The sequence below is a fragment of the Aptenodytes patagonicus genome, chromosome 7 (genome assembly GCF_965638725.1).
Source record: "Aptenodytes patagonicus chromosome 7, bAptPat1.pri.cur, whole genome shotgun sequence".
Lineage (NCBI taxonomy): Eukaryota > Metazoa > Chordata > Aves > Sphenisciformes > Spheniscidae > Aptenodytes > Aptenodytes patagonicus.
The window spans coordinates 48,150,128-48,171,798 of record NC_134955.1 but is presented as its reverse complement, the minus strand read 5'-3'; the positions used below and the strand labels follow the sequence as shown (position 1 = coordinate 48,171,798).

Genomic DNA, 21,671 nt, shown 5'->3' with positions numbered 1-21,671 from the left:
GCGCAGCACCGCCCGCCGCCCTCAACGGTCTGCCCAAAATGGCGGCGGCGGCCCTGACCCGCGAGGGCGGGGAGGATGCCTTCCGCCGGCTTTTTCGCTTCTACCGGCAACGCGACGCGTCGGACTTGCGGGGCGTGGTGGACTTCTCTGTGCCGGGGGGCCAGGTAACGCTGGGCTCCTCCTGCTCTCGCTCTGCGGCGAGGGTTCGGGCGGCGCGGCGCGCTCCGAGTTCGTCCTTCTCTCTGAGCGGTGTCGCGGTGTTTCAGCGCGGTGCTGTGGTGGTGTTGCTGCAGCCTGTTCTCTCCACCTGCTGCTTCCCTTCGTGCTTGACGCCAAGTCTCTAATGCTGTCCTGTTACTGGCTAGAAGACGCTGCCTTCCGGCGCTGAGCCTCTTACGGGTCGCTATAACGTTTAAAAACTAGTTGCATGACTAGAGACGAGCGGCTGAGGAAGGGCATAGAGGTCTGAGGGCCCAGGGCCCCTCTGCCCGCGGGACCCAGAGGCAGGCTCGTTCAGGGTCCCCTTGGGCCGGCTGCCCGCGGGGTTACAGGACCCTGCCCGAGGGCACAAGGTGCTGTCCCAGCCGCCCCGGCCAGCACGCCGCCTATTCACAGATTTACCACTTTTGCTTATGTTTATTTATTCCCATAATGTTTAATTAGCTCCCTACACTGCAGTAAGGGATCTCTGAAGCCTGTAATAGAACCACACTTCACTTAAGAGAAGCAAAGGAACATGTGGATGGAAAAAATCAAGTTTCACTATTGGAGCTGACAATATTTTTGGGGCCTATTGGTCCTTGTCTTGGCCCTGAAATACCTGGGTGAGCTGGAGAGGGAGCCGGGATCAGTTTCCCTCCACTGTGCAATGTGTGCCCAGGGTTCTTGTCTTCCCGTTGGTAAAGTTTTTTCTCCTTTCTTACTCCCATATAATAAACATTTGGCTTAGCCATCAGGACAAGTCCAACTATTGCAGTGGATTAGGGGCACACAGTCAGGAGCACATCTGAAAGTATTAGCCATCATGGTTAGTAGTTTACCATGTCTTGTGTGATGGAGAAGTGATCCTTTGAACTCATCTTCCATTTTGTCACCTCACAAAAGGATTACAGATATCTGCTGAAGTATTGGTAAGCAGGGATTTTCTGTGTATGAGCCTATATGAAAAAAGGGAGTAGGAAATACAGTTAAAATGAAACTTTGCCTAATTTTTCATAGTTCAAATGCTTAGCCTTTTCTTTTTACTATTTTATTAGAATATATATTTTTCTATCTTTTCAGACTATAATTTTGATATTGTTAATGGGACACAAAACCTGACCCATGTGAAATTGTTCAAGGCGTTAGCATTAAACAAGGGAGTTGTTAACATTTCAGCCTTTCTTGAGCTTGCAGCAATCCTTTATCAAATAAAGGATTCCAGAATTACAGCCCTTCTGGGAAATTCAAAGTACTTGAAAGCATCACGAGCATCTGTCCTCTCCATATCATTCTGTTTGTGCCTGTTACCTTCTAAGATTAGTTGATAACTTACTAGTGAAAGCATCTTTTATTCCTCTTTACCCCAGGTTAAAAACATCTGGTTTTTCTCTTTAAGAAGAGCTACAGGCCAGGCAGATTGGCCCAGATACTATTGTTCCTTTTCTCTCAGAAAACTGCTTCAAGTGATTGAGTTCTTCAGTGAAGTGTGACATACCCCAGCTGCCCTGCTACCAGGCTTATTTAACTGATTCAGCACGTGTAATTCTTCAGCATAGAAACAGCTCCTGTTCTCCAGAAGCCCTGACAGCAGCCAGTGTGTAAGCAGTTTGAGAAGGCAGAGAGGTGGCAGAGTCTAGTCAAAGGAGGAGCCTTCCTGGGGACGTTCTGCAGACAGGACTCTGAACTAAGCTCTTTAAGGCTGGCAGTCGCAAAGCTGCTTTTGGCAGAGAGCTGAAAAATTGGTAAAACTGAGCACGTTGCCAGAAGCTGCTGCCCAGCACTAGTTTAGAGTTTTCTTACAAGTTCTGTGTATATAATTTAGACCTGTTGTTCAGAATACATTAACCAGAGCTGTCAGCCTTGCAGAGAGACTGATTTCCACATTCACCACTGCAGAGTCTGCGTGCAAAAGCCTTAATTTCATATACACTTTAAATTGTCATAAACAAAGTCTTGCCTGTCTCTGCCTGCTTATTCCCACTATGCCTGGCCAGCTCTTTCCTTATACGAGCCTGTACTTTTGCACAGCCACACAGAGAGCTGGACGGGGGAACTAAGCCAGAACAAAACCAACCTGCCTCTACCCTGCCCTCCCTAAGATGGTTCCCAGTCCTATGGGAAGAAGAGAGTGGCAACACAGTGGATGAGTTGTTTTTTTCAGCAAGTGTTGGCTTATTGCAGCTTAAATATATGTGTTATTGTGACCCAAGAGAGTACATCAAGAAAATATATCTTGCTAAGCCCTGAGCTGTTGACCCTGCTGTTGGAAACAGAAGTGGCAATGTGGTATTCAGAATTTACAGGGTTTCTGCAGTCCTTCACATCAAGCAACTTTGGCCACTTCGTCACTGTACTACTACTTCTGTAAATTACAGATGAGAATAGTCATCTACCCTATGGGATCATGAGCAACTTGTATTTGGAACATTCCTTGAAGGTATAAAGTGTTATGAGTACTAAATATTGCTCTCTAATGGAGATTGATAATTACCAGAATGTTTTATAATGATGAGGCTGTACTGTGGAAATGGACAAATAGTGCCGAATTTTTTCTCATTGGTATAAATTGTTTGGTTTTTTGAATGAATGGAGGACATCTCTCCTGAACCCTAAGTGTTGTAAAAACTGTAGGTACCTTTCGATTCTTGTGTTGAGTACATACTAGCTCTGTTAGCAGCATTCCCTGTTCTGGTCACAGTTGCTTAGACAATAGTTCTGTGGTACAGTTGGTGTTGTCACGAGACTTACCTTGGAATACGGTAGCACTCCTTCTTATAGGTGCTGTTTTTGGATGAGTTTCGTATTTCTTCCTTTTTTTTTTTTTTTAAACCAGATCTGTTTTCTTTTGCCAGGTGTTCAGATCACAGCTCAGTATTTCTTCAGTCAGTGATCAAGATGCCTGCAGAGCAGGATTACAGCCAGTTAGCCAGTGGAAAGCCTACGGCCTCAATGGGTATCCGGGTAGGTACTTCTGATTTCAAGAAAAATTAAACACAACTTTGTTGCTTTGGATTCAGGCATCTTCCATCTTATCCTCCTTGCCCTGCCTGAAAAAGCTATTTTGGTTTGCCTAAGTGCAATTCAATGTTATTTTAAGTGCAGGAGGACAAACGAGTCTGCTAAAGGATGGGATGTGGCAATATATATGAAGGTGAGAACAGAAGGGCCAGTTGTTTCAGTCTCTGATCAACCAGACCATCCCTCATGAGAATGGATTCCTGTTGTCTTTGATAGAGATTTTATATTTCTGTAGCATCTATTTTTCCTCAACATATATCATGAAAATTAGGTAAGTGACTGAAATACAGTCATTTTAGGGCTGAAATGTGGCATCTACTTGCTGGTGTAGAACACTGAGTACAATAAGTGAATAAGAACCTCTTGTCCTATTCAAGGTGCAGAGTAATTTCATTAGGCAGGTTATTTCAAAAACTGAAATGGATCTTAGGTTTGCAGGTCAGCTGGTGGAATCACAGAAAGATGTTAGGCTGGAAGAGGCCTCCAGAGGTCTAGTCCAACTCCCTGCTTGAAGCAGGGTTAAGCTGAAAGTTAGATCAGGTTGCTCAGAGCTTTGTATGGGTGAGTTTTTTGGAAATCTCCAAGGACAGAGATTACACAGCCTCTCTGGGCACCTGTTCCAGTGTTTGGCCACTCTTCTTGTGGTTTTTTTTTTCACCTTATATCTAATCGAAATTTGCCTTGCTGTAATTTGTGACTGTTGCCTTTCATAATCTTGCTATGCACCTCTGAGAAGAATCTGGCTCCACCTTCTCTATAATGCCCCTTTAGGTAGCTCTTACTAATATAGGCCAACGTATAATCAGCCTTTATTGCTGCAAGGGTGCACTACTGACTCCTGTTCAATTTGTCCTCCAAGACCCCCTGGCCCTTTGATTTAGAGCTGCTCCCTGGTCTTCAGGTCCTCAAGCCATACTGTTGCATGAGGTTATTTTGCCCCAGGTGCAGGATTATCACTGTTGAACTTCCTGAGGTTCTTGTTGGCCCATTCCTTTGGTTGTCAAGGTCCCTTTCAGTGGCAGCAGTAGCTTCCAGCATATCCACTGCTGCCCCAATTTAGTGTTACCTGTATGTGTGATAAGGATGAACATCCCATCATCCAGGTTGTTGATGTAGATGTAGTTATCAGTCTTGGCCCCAGTATCAATGTGAGGAACGCAGCTCATAACAGCCACTGGTTAGACTTTGAACCATCAAATCACTGTTCTTTAAGCCTGGTGGCCCAGCCAGCTTTTGCTCACCCTTTTAGTTTACCCATAAAATCCATGAGCCCCCAGTTTGGCTCCGGTGATGCTGCAGGAGACCAACTGGAAAACTTTGCTAAAGCCAGGGTAAACAGCATCCCCTGCTCTCCCCTTGTCTGGGCATGTCACTGTAGCATGCAGTAAGGCTGGTTAGACAAAATTTGCCTCCAGTAAATCCATGCTGGCTGTTCCCAGCCACCTTCTGTCTGGAAATGGCTGTCATGAAAGTTTGCTCCATAATCTTACCAGGGGTTTTAGTAAGGCTGATGAGTTTGTAGTTCCCCAGATCCTTCCTATTTCATGGATTTTTGTTTGATTGATTTTGGTTTTTCTCATGTTTCTTTTGGTTCATTGGGACTGCAGTCAGTGTCTGTGTGGGTTGCTATGAAGCCAGCCTACCATTTCTGAAACTGAGGCAGCCACACTAGCCATCTGGCATGGTTAATACACAGGGAATTGAATAACTTCAGGAGAAAGGCTTCCATCTCTTCTTGCCCCTATAAATTTTTTGTTCCGCTTACCTGTCATATTATAGTTGCCCTTGCTTAGTCTCACTTGTCATTTTATGTCTGTCTAAATGTCTTTCCTAGCAATTACATGGGGAGGGGATCACAAGTGTTCCACTTCACTGCATTTTTCTTCTGCTTTGACAAAGAAAACCTTTCACTAAAATGAAATGCAAATACATTAACAAATTCTCAGTCCTGTTTAGAATCAAGTCATGTGTGGGCAAGAATAATATTTTATCCTTTTCCAGCTACCTTTATCTGGACATCCTAAAGCATGATAAGATATTTAACCAACTGCCCCAATAGCCTTCTAAAATAAGTTAGAATTTCTTTAGTTTGTCTATGGGTAAATGGAAGGGAAGTCATTTGGTTTTGTCCCCACAGTGAGCAATGAAATATAAGACCAAGGAAGCTGGGTGAATTTCTGTTGCAGTGTCCTGAGTTCTGTGAAATGTGGGTGATGCTGTCTTTGGGTCTTTGTAACTGACACAAACTGGTTTTATGAGGGGTTGTTCTTGTTGCTAGACATCTTGTGTGTCTTATCCTTCCTTTGACTGAGGCTGGAGACCACTTTCACTGGGTGTAAATTAATTCCTGGTGTGCCACAAGATTTTGCTGCAGTAAGAGAATTGCATCTGCTTCCTCAAGGCAGATTCCTTTAGTATATAGATCCCCAAAGAATTTGTCTTTTGCCCATTCCACTCAGACCAACTCTTTCAAGGCCAAGAGGTTCAATTGTGTTGCCTTCAAAACTTGTCTGTGGTGTTCTTTAGTCAGCTCAGAAAGATTGCTACAGAAATAACATTTCTTACTCTTACTCTTACTCTTCTGCCTCCCATGTGTGATAAGTCACTGATTTCTAGCACTATTGGGCCTCCCAGTCTTGAACGTTAGTGTAGAATTTTATAGTAGAACTCTGCAACTGTTAGAAATTCAGGGTTTTCTGCCTTTCTTGACATCAGAAGCATAGCAGTAACCCACTTTTTAGTTGTTCTCGCTTTTGTAAATCTAGACTAATCTGGTTTCTTAGGAGTAAGCAACGGAAGGTTTGGAGAGACATGAGCGTGTTCTAAGCTTCTGATACAAGAGTCATAAAATTTGGATTCTTGTTCTCGGCTCTGTGTGTAACTCGCCCTCCAGGCTTCAATTCCTTCATTAATACATACCTAGTAGAGCGTAATTTCATGAAAGTAGTAAAGTGCTTTGAGAACCCCGCATTAATAATGCCCTTCCCGTCTACAGCCTTTATTATTCTGTTCTACGCAGAGGCCAACAGAAAGTAAATTTAATGCTTCTGGCAAAGAAACTTCTTGTAACCAGATCTATCAGAAGGCTGCCGTAGTCTGAAGGTGCAGGGAATGGAGTGAAATGAATGACAGTATATTATTAATACACTGAAGGCTCTTTTTCTAACCAGTTAATTTAATGTTGTGAGGTCTGTGAGATATGCTGGCAGGAAGCTGCTTCTTTGCTTTTATTACCACTTTTATAAGGCCACAAGGCAAGTTTGTATCCTACTGAGACTCCTAGCCTTGCTTCTTCCTTTTTCATCTATTTTTGTCTCTGTTTAACTTGATATGACTGAGAAGTTCAAAAAGATGCAGTAGGCCAAAACCTTGAACCCTCCTTTTCCTTTGTTCCTCCTATACCCTTATCTCTCTTTGTACGTGAATTTTGTGCTGGTGAGTCTTACTGAATTGACAGTCTTTGAGAGAGTGCCTTGATTCTCGGAGTAGGTAAAATACAGATTAATAGCATCTTCCCATCAGACGCTCATTCATCAATACCGTCGACCCTGGCCTGGAAGGAAACACCCCTGGGGTGCTGGGGAGAAAATTCCAGTGAAGAATCCTGTTAGCACTCCTGGTGATGGCAGATCTTATGTCAAGGACTCTTGTCTGTTAAGATACAGACCAAATCAATCCATTACATCTCTGCTAACCCTCTTATTTGGGCTGCTGCTTGAACTCTGCCTGAGGTGCCTGGCTAACTGAATGTGCAGACTAGCTACGTGTTTATTTTGTTTTGTTAATTAACAATGACTGCAAAGTATTTGCAGTCAGCATCAAGCAGTTTGGGATATAATTTGACTTTCATCCCCTTTGAGTACTACCATACCAAAATACAAAGATGGGTGCAACCAGACTTGCCTGGAAATAAGCATGAAGCAAAGGAGAGGACAGTTTACGTTACTAGAGACTTGCTCAGCCCGTGGACTGCTCTCTGCAGTTAATGACACTGCAGTAGCAATAAGAAGACAGTATGAGTTTAGAGGCAGCGACAAGGTTAGTTTGAAGTCTAGAAAAACTAGGCCAGAATTACTTTAACTTTGCAGGGTTCAAGACAAAAATCTTGCTGAATCACTTCAAAATCAAATTTACTCCAAGGCAATTGGCTTTCCAAGTTCTTACTCCTTTATCTACCTGTAATCAATATGCCTTACACAGATATGTCCTTTATTGTCATTTTTTACTTGAACCAGTGTTGGCTGCCCTCCCTGCCTTCTACCTTATGGCCACCATTTGTTTGTACTGAAAAAAACAATAGGTTTTAACTTAACTATTCAGACCTGTTAATAGATTTCATCAGCTTACATGCAAAGTCAGTGGTTATATATCTAAGGTGTTTCTTCAGTACCTCTGACCTCTGTCCTTTGCTCTAGTTTTAGAAAAAACAGATATGCCTAATCATACTTTCTCCCCACCCCCTCCCTTTTTCTCTGTGGTCAGGGTTTATTTTCATACCAAACCCTTTCCTTCCGGGCTGCCAGCGTCACTGGGTGAAACAGTGTCTCAAGCTATACCCCCAGAAACCCAATGTCTGCAACCTGGACCTGCACATGGCTCCTGAGAAGACCATTGACCTGTGGGGACAGAGCAAGGAGCAGCTGAAGTAAGTCCACAATAACCTTTGGTGGTCAAAACTAATGGAGCCAGAAGGTCTCACCTCTGAGGAGGTCTAAGAAAAATGAGCAGGGAAGGGAAGCTGAAAAAGATTGTGTCCGTGCTGGCAGTATACAGATGGTGGCAGATATGCCAAGTTAAAGATGGATTTTTCATGGCTTGATGTGCATCCTTGTTAATTCTCCGCTTTCACGCTCACAATGAGATTTTCTAGTAGTCAAATGTAAAATAGTGACCCTGGCTGATGATATGGTGCTTGGAAGTTTGCTAAGCTCAGCTACAAGTGGAACCATGAGGTCCCTCTAGGCCTCAGTTTTCCTGAGGCAAAAGGGATCCTTTCCAAACACCCCACTCATGCTAGCTCTTCTTCCCAGTCAGCTGTCAGACCTATTATACTGTAATTAAAAGACTGTTATCTGCACTTTTTTTAACTTCTCAAGTCAGCTAGTTTCTGTGGGTTTTTTATCTTCCAAAGTATTTCTTTGTTTTGGTTTGGGTTTTTTTTTTTTTCATTTAATCTGAGATGGTGATTAAATGTACCATTTTAATGGCAATCCTGTTTACTCTGGAAAAACTGCCACAGGTTCAGAGTTCTGTGGCCGACGCAGCTGCCTTTCCTCTACCTGATTTGGAAGTTAATGGAGAATTTGTCCAAGTTTTGAAGTCAAGTAGAAAGTTTTAAAGTCAAAGTTTTAAAGGCCTTTTTTTTTTTTTAAATTAGTCACCTGTAAAAATACATACAAGATAGATTCTGTTTACAGTACACAATCTTTTACTTATTTGGGTATTTATCATTACCTTGTTGACTTCACTGCTCATTTTTCATAACAATTGTTTCATGTGATGGAGTGACCAGAATTCCCTACAACTCTCATCTTCCACCTCAGTCTTTTAGTAAATTTACATGCTGAGATTTTTTTTCAAAAATACTCTTAACATCTACAAGATATGGAATGGCAAAAGCAAGATTTGGACTTCTAAATATTTGCACCTAGGAGAGAAGTTATGCCCCACTTGTGTTTTTTCCAGGCTCAGTCAGAATTAGTTACAGAAATTCAGACACCTTTTTTGTGTTCCATCAAGGATGAAAAATTGTTCTTTGAAAGTATTGTGCATTATGCCCTACAGCTGAAAAAAGTGGGGTACTGTTCCAGCTTGACAGGCCTTTCCCAGCAGCACCTCCTGCGTACACAGAGAATGATCAGAACAGAGGTTAATTTGCAGCTGAATCCAGTTCAGTTGAAAACAGTGTTTGGAAGAGTGATGGCTGGCAGAAACACTGGCAGTTTTATTAAGCACTTGCCTGAGTCTTCAAGTGAGCAAACTGCTGTATTTGTGCTTTTACCTAGGGGACAGCTGATCAAACTAGCCAACTTGTCTAGTATCGGGAGTGAGAGCCTTTCAGGGAGGGGAGAAACAGAGTGCTTAACTAAAAAGAGGTCTACTTCCAAGATTGGACACAACTTTAATGCTTTTTAAAGCCATCAGGAAGATGCGTAAATGTGCTTGGGTCATGGCTTATCTGCTCTTTGCAGGATGCAGGAATCACAAGGTAGGGAGAGTCCATACAGTTCCTAGAAACTTACGCAATGCTCTCTTCACAAAGTGGAGTTTGGGTATTTTCTTTAGTGCTGGGGACAATTAAAAGCATAAAACGGGGTAGAGCATCCCTATGGGGGATATATATGTCCTTGTGTATAAGGAAAAGGCTGGGGGGATTTTATAGATGCAATCTTTCACTAGTGAGTGAAGAAAAAAGGGAGCTTCAGACCAAAGCCCCCCTGCTGTTCAGTCTTGTTGTCTTTCTAACATAGTTACACCACAATTTCTCTGTGCTTTCTTGTAGGAGCACCTGCTGCTACAGCTCTAGGAACTCATTGTTTCCAGATACATAACACTCAGACTTTCCTCTCCTTAGCAATCACATGTGAAATCACATGCAAAATACTAAGTTCTGGGAATAAGGACCTACCAAACATATTAGGGTTCCTGCTGTTGTGCAAACACTCTAGCACTGTAGTGAAAGAAGGGCACTTTCAAAAGGCATGTGCTAAAAATGTTTAATTATGAGCATTAAGTTTGTCGATTGAAAGATGTAGAGGAATGAGTTGTGGGCTCTCCGTTTTCTAAATGCTCTGTTACCTGCTTGTAGGTAGCTTGTAGGCTTCATAAATTATTCCAAGCAGTATGTATTGGACAGTTACTGTGTTGCTGCATGTTGTGGTTTAACCCAGCAGGCAGCTAAACACCCCACAGCCGTTTGCTCACTGCCCCCGCCCCTGGCAGTGGGATGGGGGAGAGAATTGGGGGGGGGGGGGGGGAGAGTAAAATTTGTGGGTTGAGATAAAGACAGTTTAATAGGACAGAAAAGGAAGGGAAAATAATAATAATAATAATGATAAAAGACTATACAAAGAAAGTGATGTACAATGCAGTTGCTCACCACCTGCCGACCAATGCCCAGCCAGTTCCCAAGCAGCAGTCACCACCCCCTGGCTAACTCCCCCCAGTTTATATACTGAGCATGACGTCATATGGTGTGGAATATCCCTTTGGCCAGTTTGGGTCAGCTGTCCGGGCTGTGCTCGCTCCTGGCTTTTCGCTGGCAGGGCATGAGAAGCTGAAAAGTCCTTGACTAGTGTAAGCACTGCTTAGCAACAACTAAAACATCAGTGTGTTATCAACATTATTCTCATCCTAAACCCAAAACACAGCACTGTACCAGCTACTAGGAAAAAAATTAACTCTATCCCAACCGAAACCAGGACAGTATCCACCCCTTATTCTATGCTATCTACGTCATGCCCAGGTCGCACACTTTCCAATACATTCCAATTAATCACCACCACTTTTCCTGTTTTTTGATATATACACACAGATATCATTCCCTTGTTGAGTTCAGTTAGTCCATGACTTTGGGCTCCATCTGTCATAACAGTCCTTCAGGGCAGGAGAGATGGTGTGTGGTGTCGGATTGCTGCATGCTGAAGCCAGTTTTGGTCCCATCACTGCACTTGTCCGGTTCTATCATGGCTGTACTTTGTTAGGTTTCATCAAAGTTCATTCTGCATTAATCAGGGTGATTCCTACTGTAATACTGTTGATATGGCACATAGCGACCATAGTAGCGATGACATACAGTATTATAAAGCAATTAACGTCATACAATTCAAATCATTGGCTATTCTCACCCAAAATGAAATCTCCTTGAGGCACACATCAGACTTCCCCATCCTCCCAAGTGCACCCAGGTCCTTGAGCAAAAGCAGTCCCACGGATGGGTTTGCCTTTGCCCAAGGCAGGAATAACCCAGACTGCCTTCCCCAGCATACTTTTTATGTGCACTACAGGGACTTTATCCCCTTCTACAGTATGTAAAAGTTCTGACTGGGCAGGGCCTGCTCGATTGGCAGATCCCCTGGTGTTGACTAACCAGGTGGCCTTTGCTAAATGTGTGTCCCAGTGTTTGAGTGTCCCAGCACCCATTGCTCTCAGTGTAGTCTTTAACAGCCCATTGTATTGTTCAATTTTCCTGGAGGCTGGTGCATGATAGGGGATGTGATACACCCACTCAGTGCTGTGCTCTTTGGCCCAGGTGTCTCTGAGGTTGTTTTGGAAATGAGTCCCGTTGTCTGACTCAACTCTTTCTGGGGTGCCATGTCGCCATAAGACTTGTTTTTCAAGGCCCAGGATAGTGTTCTGGGCGGTGGCATGGGGCATGGGATATGTTTCCAGCCATCCGGTGGTTGCCCCCACCATTGTAAGCACGTGGCACTTGCCTTGGTGGGTTTGTGGGAGTGTGATATAATCGATCTGCCAGGCCTCCCCATATTTATATTTCAGCCGTCATCCTCCATACCAGAGAGGCTTTAGCCGCTTGGCTTGCTTGATCGCAGCGCATGTTTCACATTCATTCATGGATAACCTGTGCAGTAGTGTCCATGGGCAAGTCCCTGCTTCCATCATGAGCCCATCTATATGTTGCATCTCTTCCTTGATGGCCTGAGGTGTCATGGGCCCACCGGGCTATAAATAATTCACCCTTATGTTGCCAGTCCTGAGCCACTTCAACCTTAGCAGCCTGATCCACCTGCTGGTTGTTTTGATGTTCTTCAGTGGCCCGACTCTTGGGTACGTGAGCATCTATGTGATGTACTTTTACAACCAGGTTCTCCACCTGGGCAGCAATATCTTGCCACAATGCGGCAGCCCAGATGGGTTTGCCTCTGCGCTGCCAGTTGCTCCGCTTCCATTGCTGTAACCACCTCCACAGGGCATTTGCCACCATCCATGAGTCAGTGTAGAGATAAAGTACTGGCCACTTTTCTTGGTCAGCAATATCCAAAGCCAGCTGGATGGCTTTCACCTCTGCAAACTGACTCGATTCACCTTCTCCTTCAGCAGTTTCTGCGACTTGTCGTATAGGACTCCACACAGCAGCCTTCCACCTCCGATGCTTTCCCACAAGATGACAGGACCCATCAGTGAACAGGGCATATTGCTTCTCATTTTCTGGCAGTTTATATACATTGGGGCCTCCTCAGCACGCGTCACCTCCTCCTCTGGCGATATTCCAAAATCTTTGCCTTCTGGCCAGTCCATGATCACTTCCAGGATTCCTGGGTGACTGGGGTTTCCTATTTGAGCCCGTTGTGTGATCAGTGCGACCCACTTACTCCACAGAGCATCAGTTGCGTGATGTGCACAGGGGACCCTCCCTTTGAACATCCAGCCCAGCACCGGCAGTCGGGGTGCCAGGAGGAGCTGTGCTTCAGTGCCGATCACTTCCGAAGCAGCTTGAACCCCTTCATATGCTGCCAATATCTCTTTTTCAGTTGGAGCATAGCGGGCCTCAGATCCTCTGTATCCCCGACTCCAAAACCCTAGGGGTTGACCTCGAGTCTCCCCTGGTGCTTTCTGCCAGAGGCTCCAGGTAGGGCCATTCTCCCCGGCTGTGGTGTAGAGCACATTTTTAACATCTTGTCCTGCCCAGACTGGCCCAAGGGCTACTGCATGAACTATCTCCTCTTTAATTTGCTCAAAAGCTTGTCGTTGCTCAGGGCCCCATTTGAAATCCTTCTTCTTCCGGGTCACTTGGTAGAGAGGGTTTACAATCAGACTGTAATTTGGAATATGTATTCTCCAAAAACCCACGACGCCTAAGAAAGCTTGTGTTTCCTTTTTGCTAGTTGGTGGAGACATGGCTGTTATTTTGTTGATCACATCTATTGGGATCTGATGGTGTCTACCTTGCCATTTTATTCCTAAAAACTGGATCTCCTGTGCAGGTCCCTTGACCTTACTTTGTTTTATGGCAAAACCGACCTTCAGAAGGATTTGAACTATTTTCTTCCCTTTCTCAAAAACTTCTGCTGCTGTGTTGCCCCACACAATGATGTCATCAATGTATTGCAGGTGTTCCAGAGCCTCACCCTGTTCCAGTGCAGTCTGGATCAGTCCATGGCAAATGGTGGGGCTGTGTTTCCACCCCTGGGGCAGTCGATTCCAGGTGTACTGGACGCCCCTCCAAGTGAAAGCAAATTGTGGCCTGCACTCTGCTGCCAAAGGGATTGAGAAAAACGCATTAGCAATATCAACTGTGGCATACTGCTTGGCTGCCTTTGACTCCAATTCGTACTGAAGTTCTAGCATGTCCGACACAGCAGCACTCAGTGGCGGCGTGACTTCATTCAGGCCACGATAGTCTACTGTTAGTCTCCACTCTCCATTAGACTTTTGCACTGGCCATCTGGGACTGTTAAAGGGTGAGCGAGTCTTGCTGATCACTCCTCGGCTCTCCAGTCGACAAATCAGCTTATGGATGGGAATCAGGGAGTCTCGGTTGGTGCGATATTGCTGCCGGTGCACCGTGGTGGTAGCAATTGGCACCTGTTGGTCTTCGACCTTCAGCAACCCCACAACAGAAGGGTCCTTTGAGAGACCAGGCAAGGTGGACAGCTGTTTAATTTCTTCTGTCTCCAAGGCAGCTATACCAAAAGCCCACCGGTACCCTTTTGGGTCCTTGAAATACCCTCTCCTGAAGTAGCCTATGCCAAGGATGCACGGAGCCTCTGGGCCAGTCACAATGGGCTGCTTCTGCCACTCATTCCCAGTTAGACTCACTTCGGCTTCCAATAGAGTTAGCTGTTGGGATCCCCCTGTCATTCCAGAAATACTGATGGGTTCTGCCCCTTTATAGCTGATGGCATTAGGGTACACTGTGCACTGGTGTCTACTAGAGCCTTATACTCTTGTGGGTCTGATGTGCCAGGCCATCAAATCCACACAGTCCAGTAAACCCGGTCGTCCTTTTCCTCCACCTGGCTGGAGGCAGGGCCCCTCTAGTCCTGGTCATAGTATTCACTACTCACTTCTTCTAAATGTGAATCAGAAGTCCCTTTATTAAGATCAGAAGTAAAATCAGCCCTTCTACTCTGTCTGGGGAACTGCTTGCTGGAAACTGGAGCAGCAATTTTCCTGGATGAACCCCCTTGTGTGATTGTTTTTCCTTGCAACTCACGTATCTGTGCTTCTAGGGCTGAGGTAGGTTTTCCATCCCACTTCCTCATGTCCTCTCCGTGGTCACATAGGTAAAACCACAGGGTGGCCTGTATTGTGTACCCACTATATCCTCTCTCTTGAGCAGAGGGACACTTACTTCTAATAGCTGAGATACTGGTCCGTACAGGTGGGGAGTAGGACATACCGTCTTGAATTGCTGGAACTCCCGGGACAGTTTCTCAGCTAACATGTCCAGCAGTTTCTCCACAGCTGAGACGCAGGCCCATAGGGAGGAATAGAGGCTTTCTTCATATTGCCAGAGTTGACCAGCCAATTCATCCACCTTTTTGTTCCTCTCCGTCTTTCCAGGTCATCACTGCCAATGAGTTGGCATATGACAATGGTGCGCTCCATACAAACTTCCACCACATGGGTTGCGTGCACTTGAGTTCATCTGGATCTTTGGATAACTGCCCATTGTTCAGGTCATCATAAATCACCTCCAGCATGGCTAATTCCCTCAGGTACTGGATACCCCTCTCCATGGTGGTGCACTTGCCTGGGTGACATATAACATCTTCCTTAAAGGGATACCTTTCCTTCACGCTTGACAGGAGTCGCCTCCAGAGGCTGAGGGCTTGTGCCCCTTTTCCAATTGCTTTGTCAATGCCCCCTTCCCTGGAGAGGGATCTCAGCTGCTTGGCTTCCCTACCTTCTAATTCCAGGCTACTGGCCCCATTATCCCAGCATCGGAGCAGCCAGGTGATAACATGCTCGCCTGGACAACGACTGAAATCTTTTCACATATCTCGCAGCTCACTCAGGGATAGGGATCGGGTGGTTACCATCTCATTTATGGGTTTTGCCTCTTCCTCCTCCTGTTCTCATGATGGCTCTGGTTCATCTTCATCCCTTACTAAATAAGTTGATTTTCTTGTGTATTTCTTCTTGTGTATAGGGGTGACTGATATCAGCATGGGTTGGTTCTGTAGTTCAGCTGCAGTGCCTGTTGCCGGGGTTTGAGTAGCTGCAGTGCCTGTCATGGAGGTTGGAGCAGCTGCAGTGCCTGTTGCCAGGATTTGAGTAGCCACAGTGCCTGTCAACGGGGTTTGAGTAGCCAGAGTGCCTGTCACGGGGGTTGATCTCTGGATGGTATTCTTAAATAATTGTTTAACCTTAAACAAGGCCTGAACCACATTCAGGAAACAGCAATAGAACCATGCTGGTTTGAACATCCCAAGGATATTAGAAATTCTCAAGAGCTGTTATAACTAGCCTGAAGGAGAAAGGGAAGGTGAAGGAGCAGGGGAAAGTGTTCCCCCATGTCTCCCCAATAGATTGGTTCCCCGAGGAGAAAAGGTAAAAGGTGTAATTATTAATAGTTTCCGAAAAGTGACTCCCGAGGTACGGAGATGACAGCAATGCTGAGTACAAATACAGAAGTACAAATACAAAAATTAGTCTCATGACCAATAATTTTATCATATCATAAACCAGTAGTGTTACACAGTGCAGGAAAATGATATCCTTGATCCAACTCCCAGAGGTGATAGACAGCACAACAGGGACCATATACAGCAAGTAAGGTGTTACATAACACAACTTGGAGAGCAAGCATGACAACTTTGAGAGTAAATTAATCAACATCGTGACCAGCAACTATTAAGCCAATATGATGAATGCTTATAACAAATTGGCCTTAACACGCTCTGGTCAGATCTGTCATTATCTCAACCCTTCGTGCCCCACATTGGGCACCAAAAGGACTGTTGTGGTTTAACCCAGCAGGCAGCTAAACACCCCACAGCTGTTTGCTCACTGCCCCCCCTGCAGTGGGATGGGGGAAAGAATTGGGAAAAAAAAAAAAAGAGTAAAATTTGTGGGTTGAGATAAAGACAGTTTAATAGGACAGAAAAGGAAGGGAAAATAATAATAATAACAATAATAATAGAATATACAAAATAAGTGATGCACAATGCAATTGCTCACCACCCGCCCACCGATGCCCAGCCAGTTCTTGAGCAGCGGTCACCGCCCCCCTGCCAACTCCCCCCAGTTTATGTACTGAGCATGACGTCATACGGTATGGAATATCCCTTTGGCCAGTTTGGGTCAGCTGTCCTGGCTGTGCCCCCTCCCAGCTTCTCGCTGGCAGGGCATGAGAAGCTGAAAAGTCCTTGACTAGTGTAAGCACCACTTAGCAACAACTAAAACATCAGTGTGTTATCAACATTTTTCTCATCCTAAACCCAAAACACAGCACTGTACCAGCTACTAGGAAGGAAATTAACTCTATCCCAGCCGAAACCAGGACACTGCATTATGGTAATTGCAGTTGCTGTTACCCTACGACCAAGATGGAAACTGGAAAGATGACTTTCAATAATCAGTGAGCTATGAAAAATTACTGAAGGTGAAGAAACTGGCCTTTTACTCCTGTTCCTGGTTTATCTTAAGAGCATCAGTACGGTATAGGTGAAGGGCAGAAACAAGCTGTGTATCCAGGTAGAAATGCACATTAACTGCAGATGCTTGGCTGAGACTTGACCATGGCAGCACAAATATGAATCCTGTTTTGTAAAAGAGAGCATGTTTTACTGAACTAATGAGGCTATAAATGAGAGCCAACCATCTGGTGCTACTGTTTATCATCATGTTCTGAGTACATTTCACTTTTCTTTCTTTCTTTACCATAACACATGACTTAGCTTGAGAAAAGAAGCTGAAATGGCTGGAATAAGTGGACTAGAAGATAGATGTGTACCTTCCTTCTTGTATTTGTCACTAGCGTGTTTCTATCTGATTTACTATAGTAATACTCTGTAACTTTTTAAGGACTTTTCCATAGGCCATAGTAAAAGCCCATCCCTGAGGTCTCTTCCTGCCTTCACCACCTTCAAGTAAGAATGGTAAATTGGTGTGTGGCTTCAGACCACTGAGTCCCTCTGCATTAGGGTTGTCACTTGAGAAGAACAGTTTTTTGTCCTGCATAAGAGTCTGGATAGGAGACACCTGCACTCTGGACTTCTTGACATTACAAGAAGTGTATGGTCAGAGCTAGAACAGTCTTGCTTCTTATTGAACACTGAGTCAGTCCGTCCTAAGGACTTCTTGTAAAAGTACCAAGCAGTAGAACTAACGGTCCTTTGCAGTATTATGTAGCTTGATACGCTTCATTGTCAGGCGAAGCATCTTCCTTTCTCGTCATTTTCCATTAAGTGCCTAGAATATTTTTTCCTTGTGTTTGCAGCTTTTAGATCTTCACAGATTCTGTTCTTTCACTTTCAGGTGCTCAAATAGTACATGCTTAATTCTGACTTGTAAATCTGCACCAGTTCATTGTGTTGTCTCCATCTGATAACCCGTTATGTACCACGTTGAAAATGCAAGCTTTCAAGCAATGACAGCAGTTGGCAGTAGGCGCTATAGCTTACACAAATTGCATTAATTGAATTTTCAAGGTCTTTGGAGGAAAAAAATAATGGCACTGAAAATAAAAGTTTAGCATTAATGGTTTTAATAGTCTGTCATATGGATGAGTGAATCTCATTACTGTATGCTGCACTACCAGAAAACCCCTCAGAAATTAAGACATATCCTATTTCTTTCCATTTTATCTTTGCAGAAGGAAAGGTTCCAGTAAACGGGAGCCCAGAAGCTTATTGGAGAAGCTGCGCTGGGTGACCCTTGGTTACCATTATAATTGGGATACTAAGGTATTGAAATTAAATTCTTCTCCATTTTTCTTAGGTATCTTAGGTATCTTAGGTATCTTAGGAGGGTATCATGGAATAAAATGCTTATGATTCTACAAGACAGTCTTGAACGGCTGTAACAAACCACGTTTGTAAGAACATTTTAATCTGTTTTAGTTTACTGTGAAGGATTTAACAGCAAAAGTCCATTGCTGCATTCTTTCCTTTGGTAGCATATACTCAGCTCTAGACCTGTGACTGTTTCAGGGTGAGCATTTTTAGTGTACCGAAAGGGACGGTCACAAAAGCATCGTTAACTACGTAAGGTGAGAATGACCTTGCGTGCTTAAAGACAGCTACTTCTGAGAAACTACTCCTCTTTGGAGGAGTGAGCAAGAGCAGGAAGAGACTGCTGCTGATGTGACTTTGAACTTAAGAGTCTGAACCAGTATAGTACAGTCTCACCAACAGCTATTTTGGGGCTCCTGACCAAAATGAACTTTTTCATAAGACTGAGTCAGATGGAGGCTGAGAAAGGATGGAAGAGTGAATATACAGTCTTATCAGTATACTGCAGATACTTAACCAAATCTGCTTGCAGCCTTATATTTACCAGGTCAGCCTATTATTGGGTGGCCTTAATAAAAACTTGGTTATTCCCTTCCGGTCCTCTCAGAATCACTCATGGGAGAGAGAAAAAGTAGGTTTGCAATTGATTCCTGTTTGTCTTATTCTTCAAAGAAGGAACAAAGATGTTTGTTTCAGAGCTCTGTTGATGAGATACAGAACTGTCTTTTTATTGGCAGCTTTAGGTAGTGACCAAGTAGATCCTCAGGATGTTGGTACTAACCTTAGGTACTAATCTTACTGACTTCCAAGTTTGCCATCCGGATATAATGATTAACTCCACGATTAATTGAATCTCTGACAGACTCAGCATAGGCCCAGAATTAAACGATAAGAGGTAAACTTGCTGTGGTTCTGTCTGTTGTAGTCATTTCCCAGGCAAATATGATGTCCTTCTCCATGATTATCAGCCAGACTTCTGAGTTCTCATTCAATGTTTGTTTCCAGTTGTATTTGCTGCTCTGATGTTCTGGGTGTGGTTTGTTTTTTTTTTTTTTCCTGCTCTCCTTCCTCCAGAAATACTCAGCAAATCACCACACTCCTTTCCCCTCAGACCTTGCATTCCTGTCAGAACAAGTGGCCGCAGCCTGCGGGTTCCGGGGTTTCCAAGCCCAAGCAGGTATCTTGAACTACTACCATTTTGATTCTTCACTGGGAATTCATGTGGATGAGTCTGAACTAGACCATTCTCGGCCCCTTTTATCATTCAGGTGAGTCAAGGAAAGCACTGGCGTGTTGTGGAAGGATTGGTGGCTTTTTTCCTACGGTTGCATATGGTTATAGGAAGTCGGTATGATGTAGTTTGCTAATTGGGTATATAATCTTCACTCTCTGAAGATCTGAATAGTAGGAAGCTGTTGCTCAAGGGCATAGGTTCTTCTTTGAAGGCTGCTTGAATAGCATGGATGTGGCGCCTGGAGTGGAAGAGCTCTTTGCACAGAGCACAGTTCTGTCCTAAAGCAGCAGAGTGGCAACTGGGTACTAGCAGGCAAGGATGAAATACCTCAGCAGAGCTTCAAACCTGGCAGGGCAGCTGTTCACACTACGCCTACCTTGAACCAGGCCTCTTAGTCTGTTTTCCATGTTCTCATTGTAAAGTTGTTCCTAGGAGCCCATCTGGATTTCTTGTTTGGTTTTTTTTTTTTATATAAAGGGATTTAGCTGCTAGTATTTTCTTACTGTACATATAATTGTTCTCTATCTGAATTTGTTTTCTCTTCTCTCTCCATCCTCAAACCATCTCTAGTTTTGGGCAGTCCTCGATATTTTTGCTTGGGGGCCTGAAGCGGGAGGAGGCCCCAACAGCAATGTTTATGCACAGTGGAGATATCATGGTGATGTCTGGCTTCAGCCGTCTGCTGCACCATGCCGTCCCCAGGGTCCTCCCCAACCCTGAAGGGACAGCTTTGCCTTCGTGCCTGGACCAAGCACTTTCTTCAGACCTTCCTGTTGGCTCAGTCATTGAGCACAGCTCTGATGAGGATTGGCAGGTCTGTGCCAAGTACTTGCAGTCTTCCCGCATAAATATGACTATTCGGCAGGTGTTGGCTGAGGGTCAGAAATTTCCAGAGGAATCTGGGACAAACGGAAAGGGCCAAGCACCCTCTGAAGACAGTCACCATCAGGAGAACAGCAGAGCCAAGAGACATAAGCCAAATACAGACAGCTGAGAGCGGGAGATCATGCTGACGTGGACTGGACAGGCAACCTCCATATGGAATTGGGAACTAATGTAATCTACTAGAAGTCACTTGTCTGTATTGGGATTAATAAACTTCTGCAGAATAAATGTAGTCCTTCATGCTGTAAGAAAAAGGTTGGGGGAGAAAAAGAATTTAAAAGGAAAAGGCGAAGTTCAGGACTGGGACTCAGGAGATGAGCTCTATTGCCATTTTGTTGCAGACGTTTACTGTACTCTGTTCCCTTTGAAATATCTGTATGTCAGAGAATTTTAAGCTTGGTTCATTGATGCTCATAAAATATTTTGATATCATTGGGCAGAAAGTGCTGGCAAAAGATACATAATTGCTATGTGTTAAAGAATCCTATTGGGCCTGTAAAGCTCAGCTGAAGTGCAGTAACAAGTATGAATGAGAATGGGCTGCTATGGGTGTGAGACCTACCTGCAGCATTTCCAAGAGAATTACCTCTACAGCAAAAATTGCTTCAGTGGTCAGAAACTAGCAGCTCCCTCGAGCAACACCTGCTGTAAGCTTGCTGTAGTCCTGTGCTCTCCTTTTGCCTGCTTGCACCCCCTCAGCTGCAGCAGAAGCTGCGCTTATGAGTGGAACTGGACATTTTTTGCATACCTCAGATTTTAGAGAGAAACAAGTGGGGGCAATATCTACTTAGAATATCTAGTAGCTCCCAGCTGGGTCTCCTCCCAACAGTAAGTACGTGACTGAGCCCTGCATCCCCATTCTTTCAAAACTGCCCCCTCTTAAGTGCCTGCAGATTATGGTCCTCCAGTCCCAAGCTAGCATCTTTAAGGAACAGAATGACTTGCAAGTAGAAGCAATGAAGTTGTAAATGAAGTACCTAAAAAATTAATTGTTGACTATCTCTGTCACCCAAAGGTAAATATATTGAAACAAAGAAAAGTACTAGCTTTTGTGCCAGTTCTCTTTAAGACTCAAGACCTTCCTATCTGCTTTTTAATGCAATTTTAATTGTTAGAGTGGAATGCACTATCCCTGGGGTATTTTGTTGCACTTTCCCAATGAATAAACTTCCTCGGTTTTTAAATTAAAGATCTCTATCAGGTTTGGGCTGGCTTTTTTCTTCTTTTCTTTTTCTCCCTGTTAGTTATTTCAGTGTATTGTTAACGCTCCCGCATCCCTTGTGCTGTTCCCTCTAGGCTTCTTCTGGATCTACTCCCTCTGCCATCTGCCAGCTCCGGTGGAGGAGCTACTTTGCTTATGGGCAGTTCAGGGTTTGTTGGGCCGTTTCAGAGAGGTGTTGCCTGCGGTATCA

General features: G+C 44.4%; 1 protein-coding gene across 1 annotated transcript; it reads left to right on the top strand.

Moving 5' to 3' along the window:
- The first annotated feature begins 35 nt into the window (after positions 1 to 35).
- ALKBH1 (alkB homolog 1, histone H2A dioxygenase) lies at positions 36 to 21,459 on the top strand. Its single transcript, XM_076345188.1, has 6 exons — positions 36 to 164; positions 3,054 to 3,162; positions 7,702 to 7,864; positions 18,002 to 18,092; positions 19,215 to 19,408; positions 19,945 to 21,459. The coding sequence occupies exons 1-6, from the start codon at positions 39 to 41 to the stop codon at positions 20,366 to 20,368; spliced, it is 1,107 nt and encodes a 368-aa protein (XP_076201303.1). The 5' UTR covers positions 36 to 38; the 3' UTR covers positions 20,369 to 21,459.
- The last annotated feature ends 212 nt before the right edge of the window (positions 21,460 to 21,671 follow it).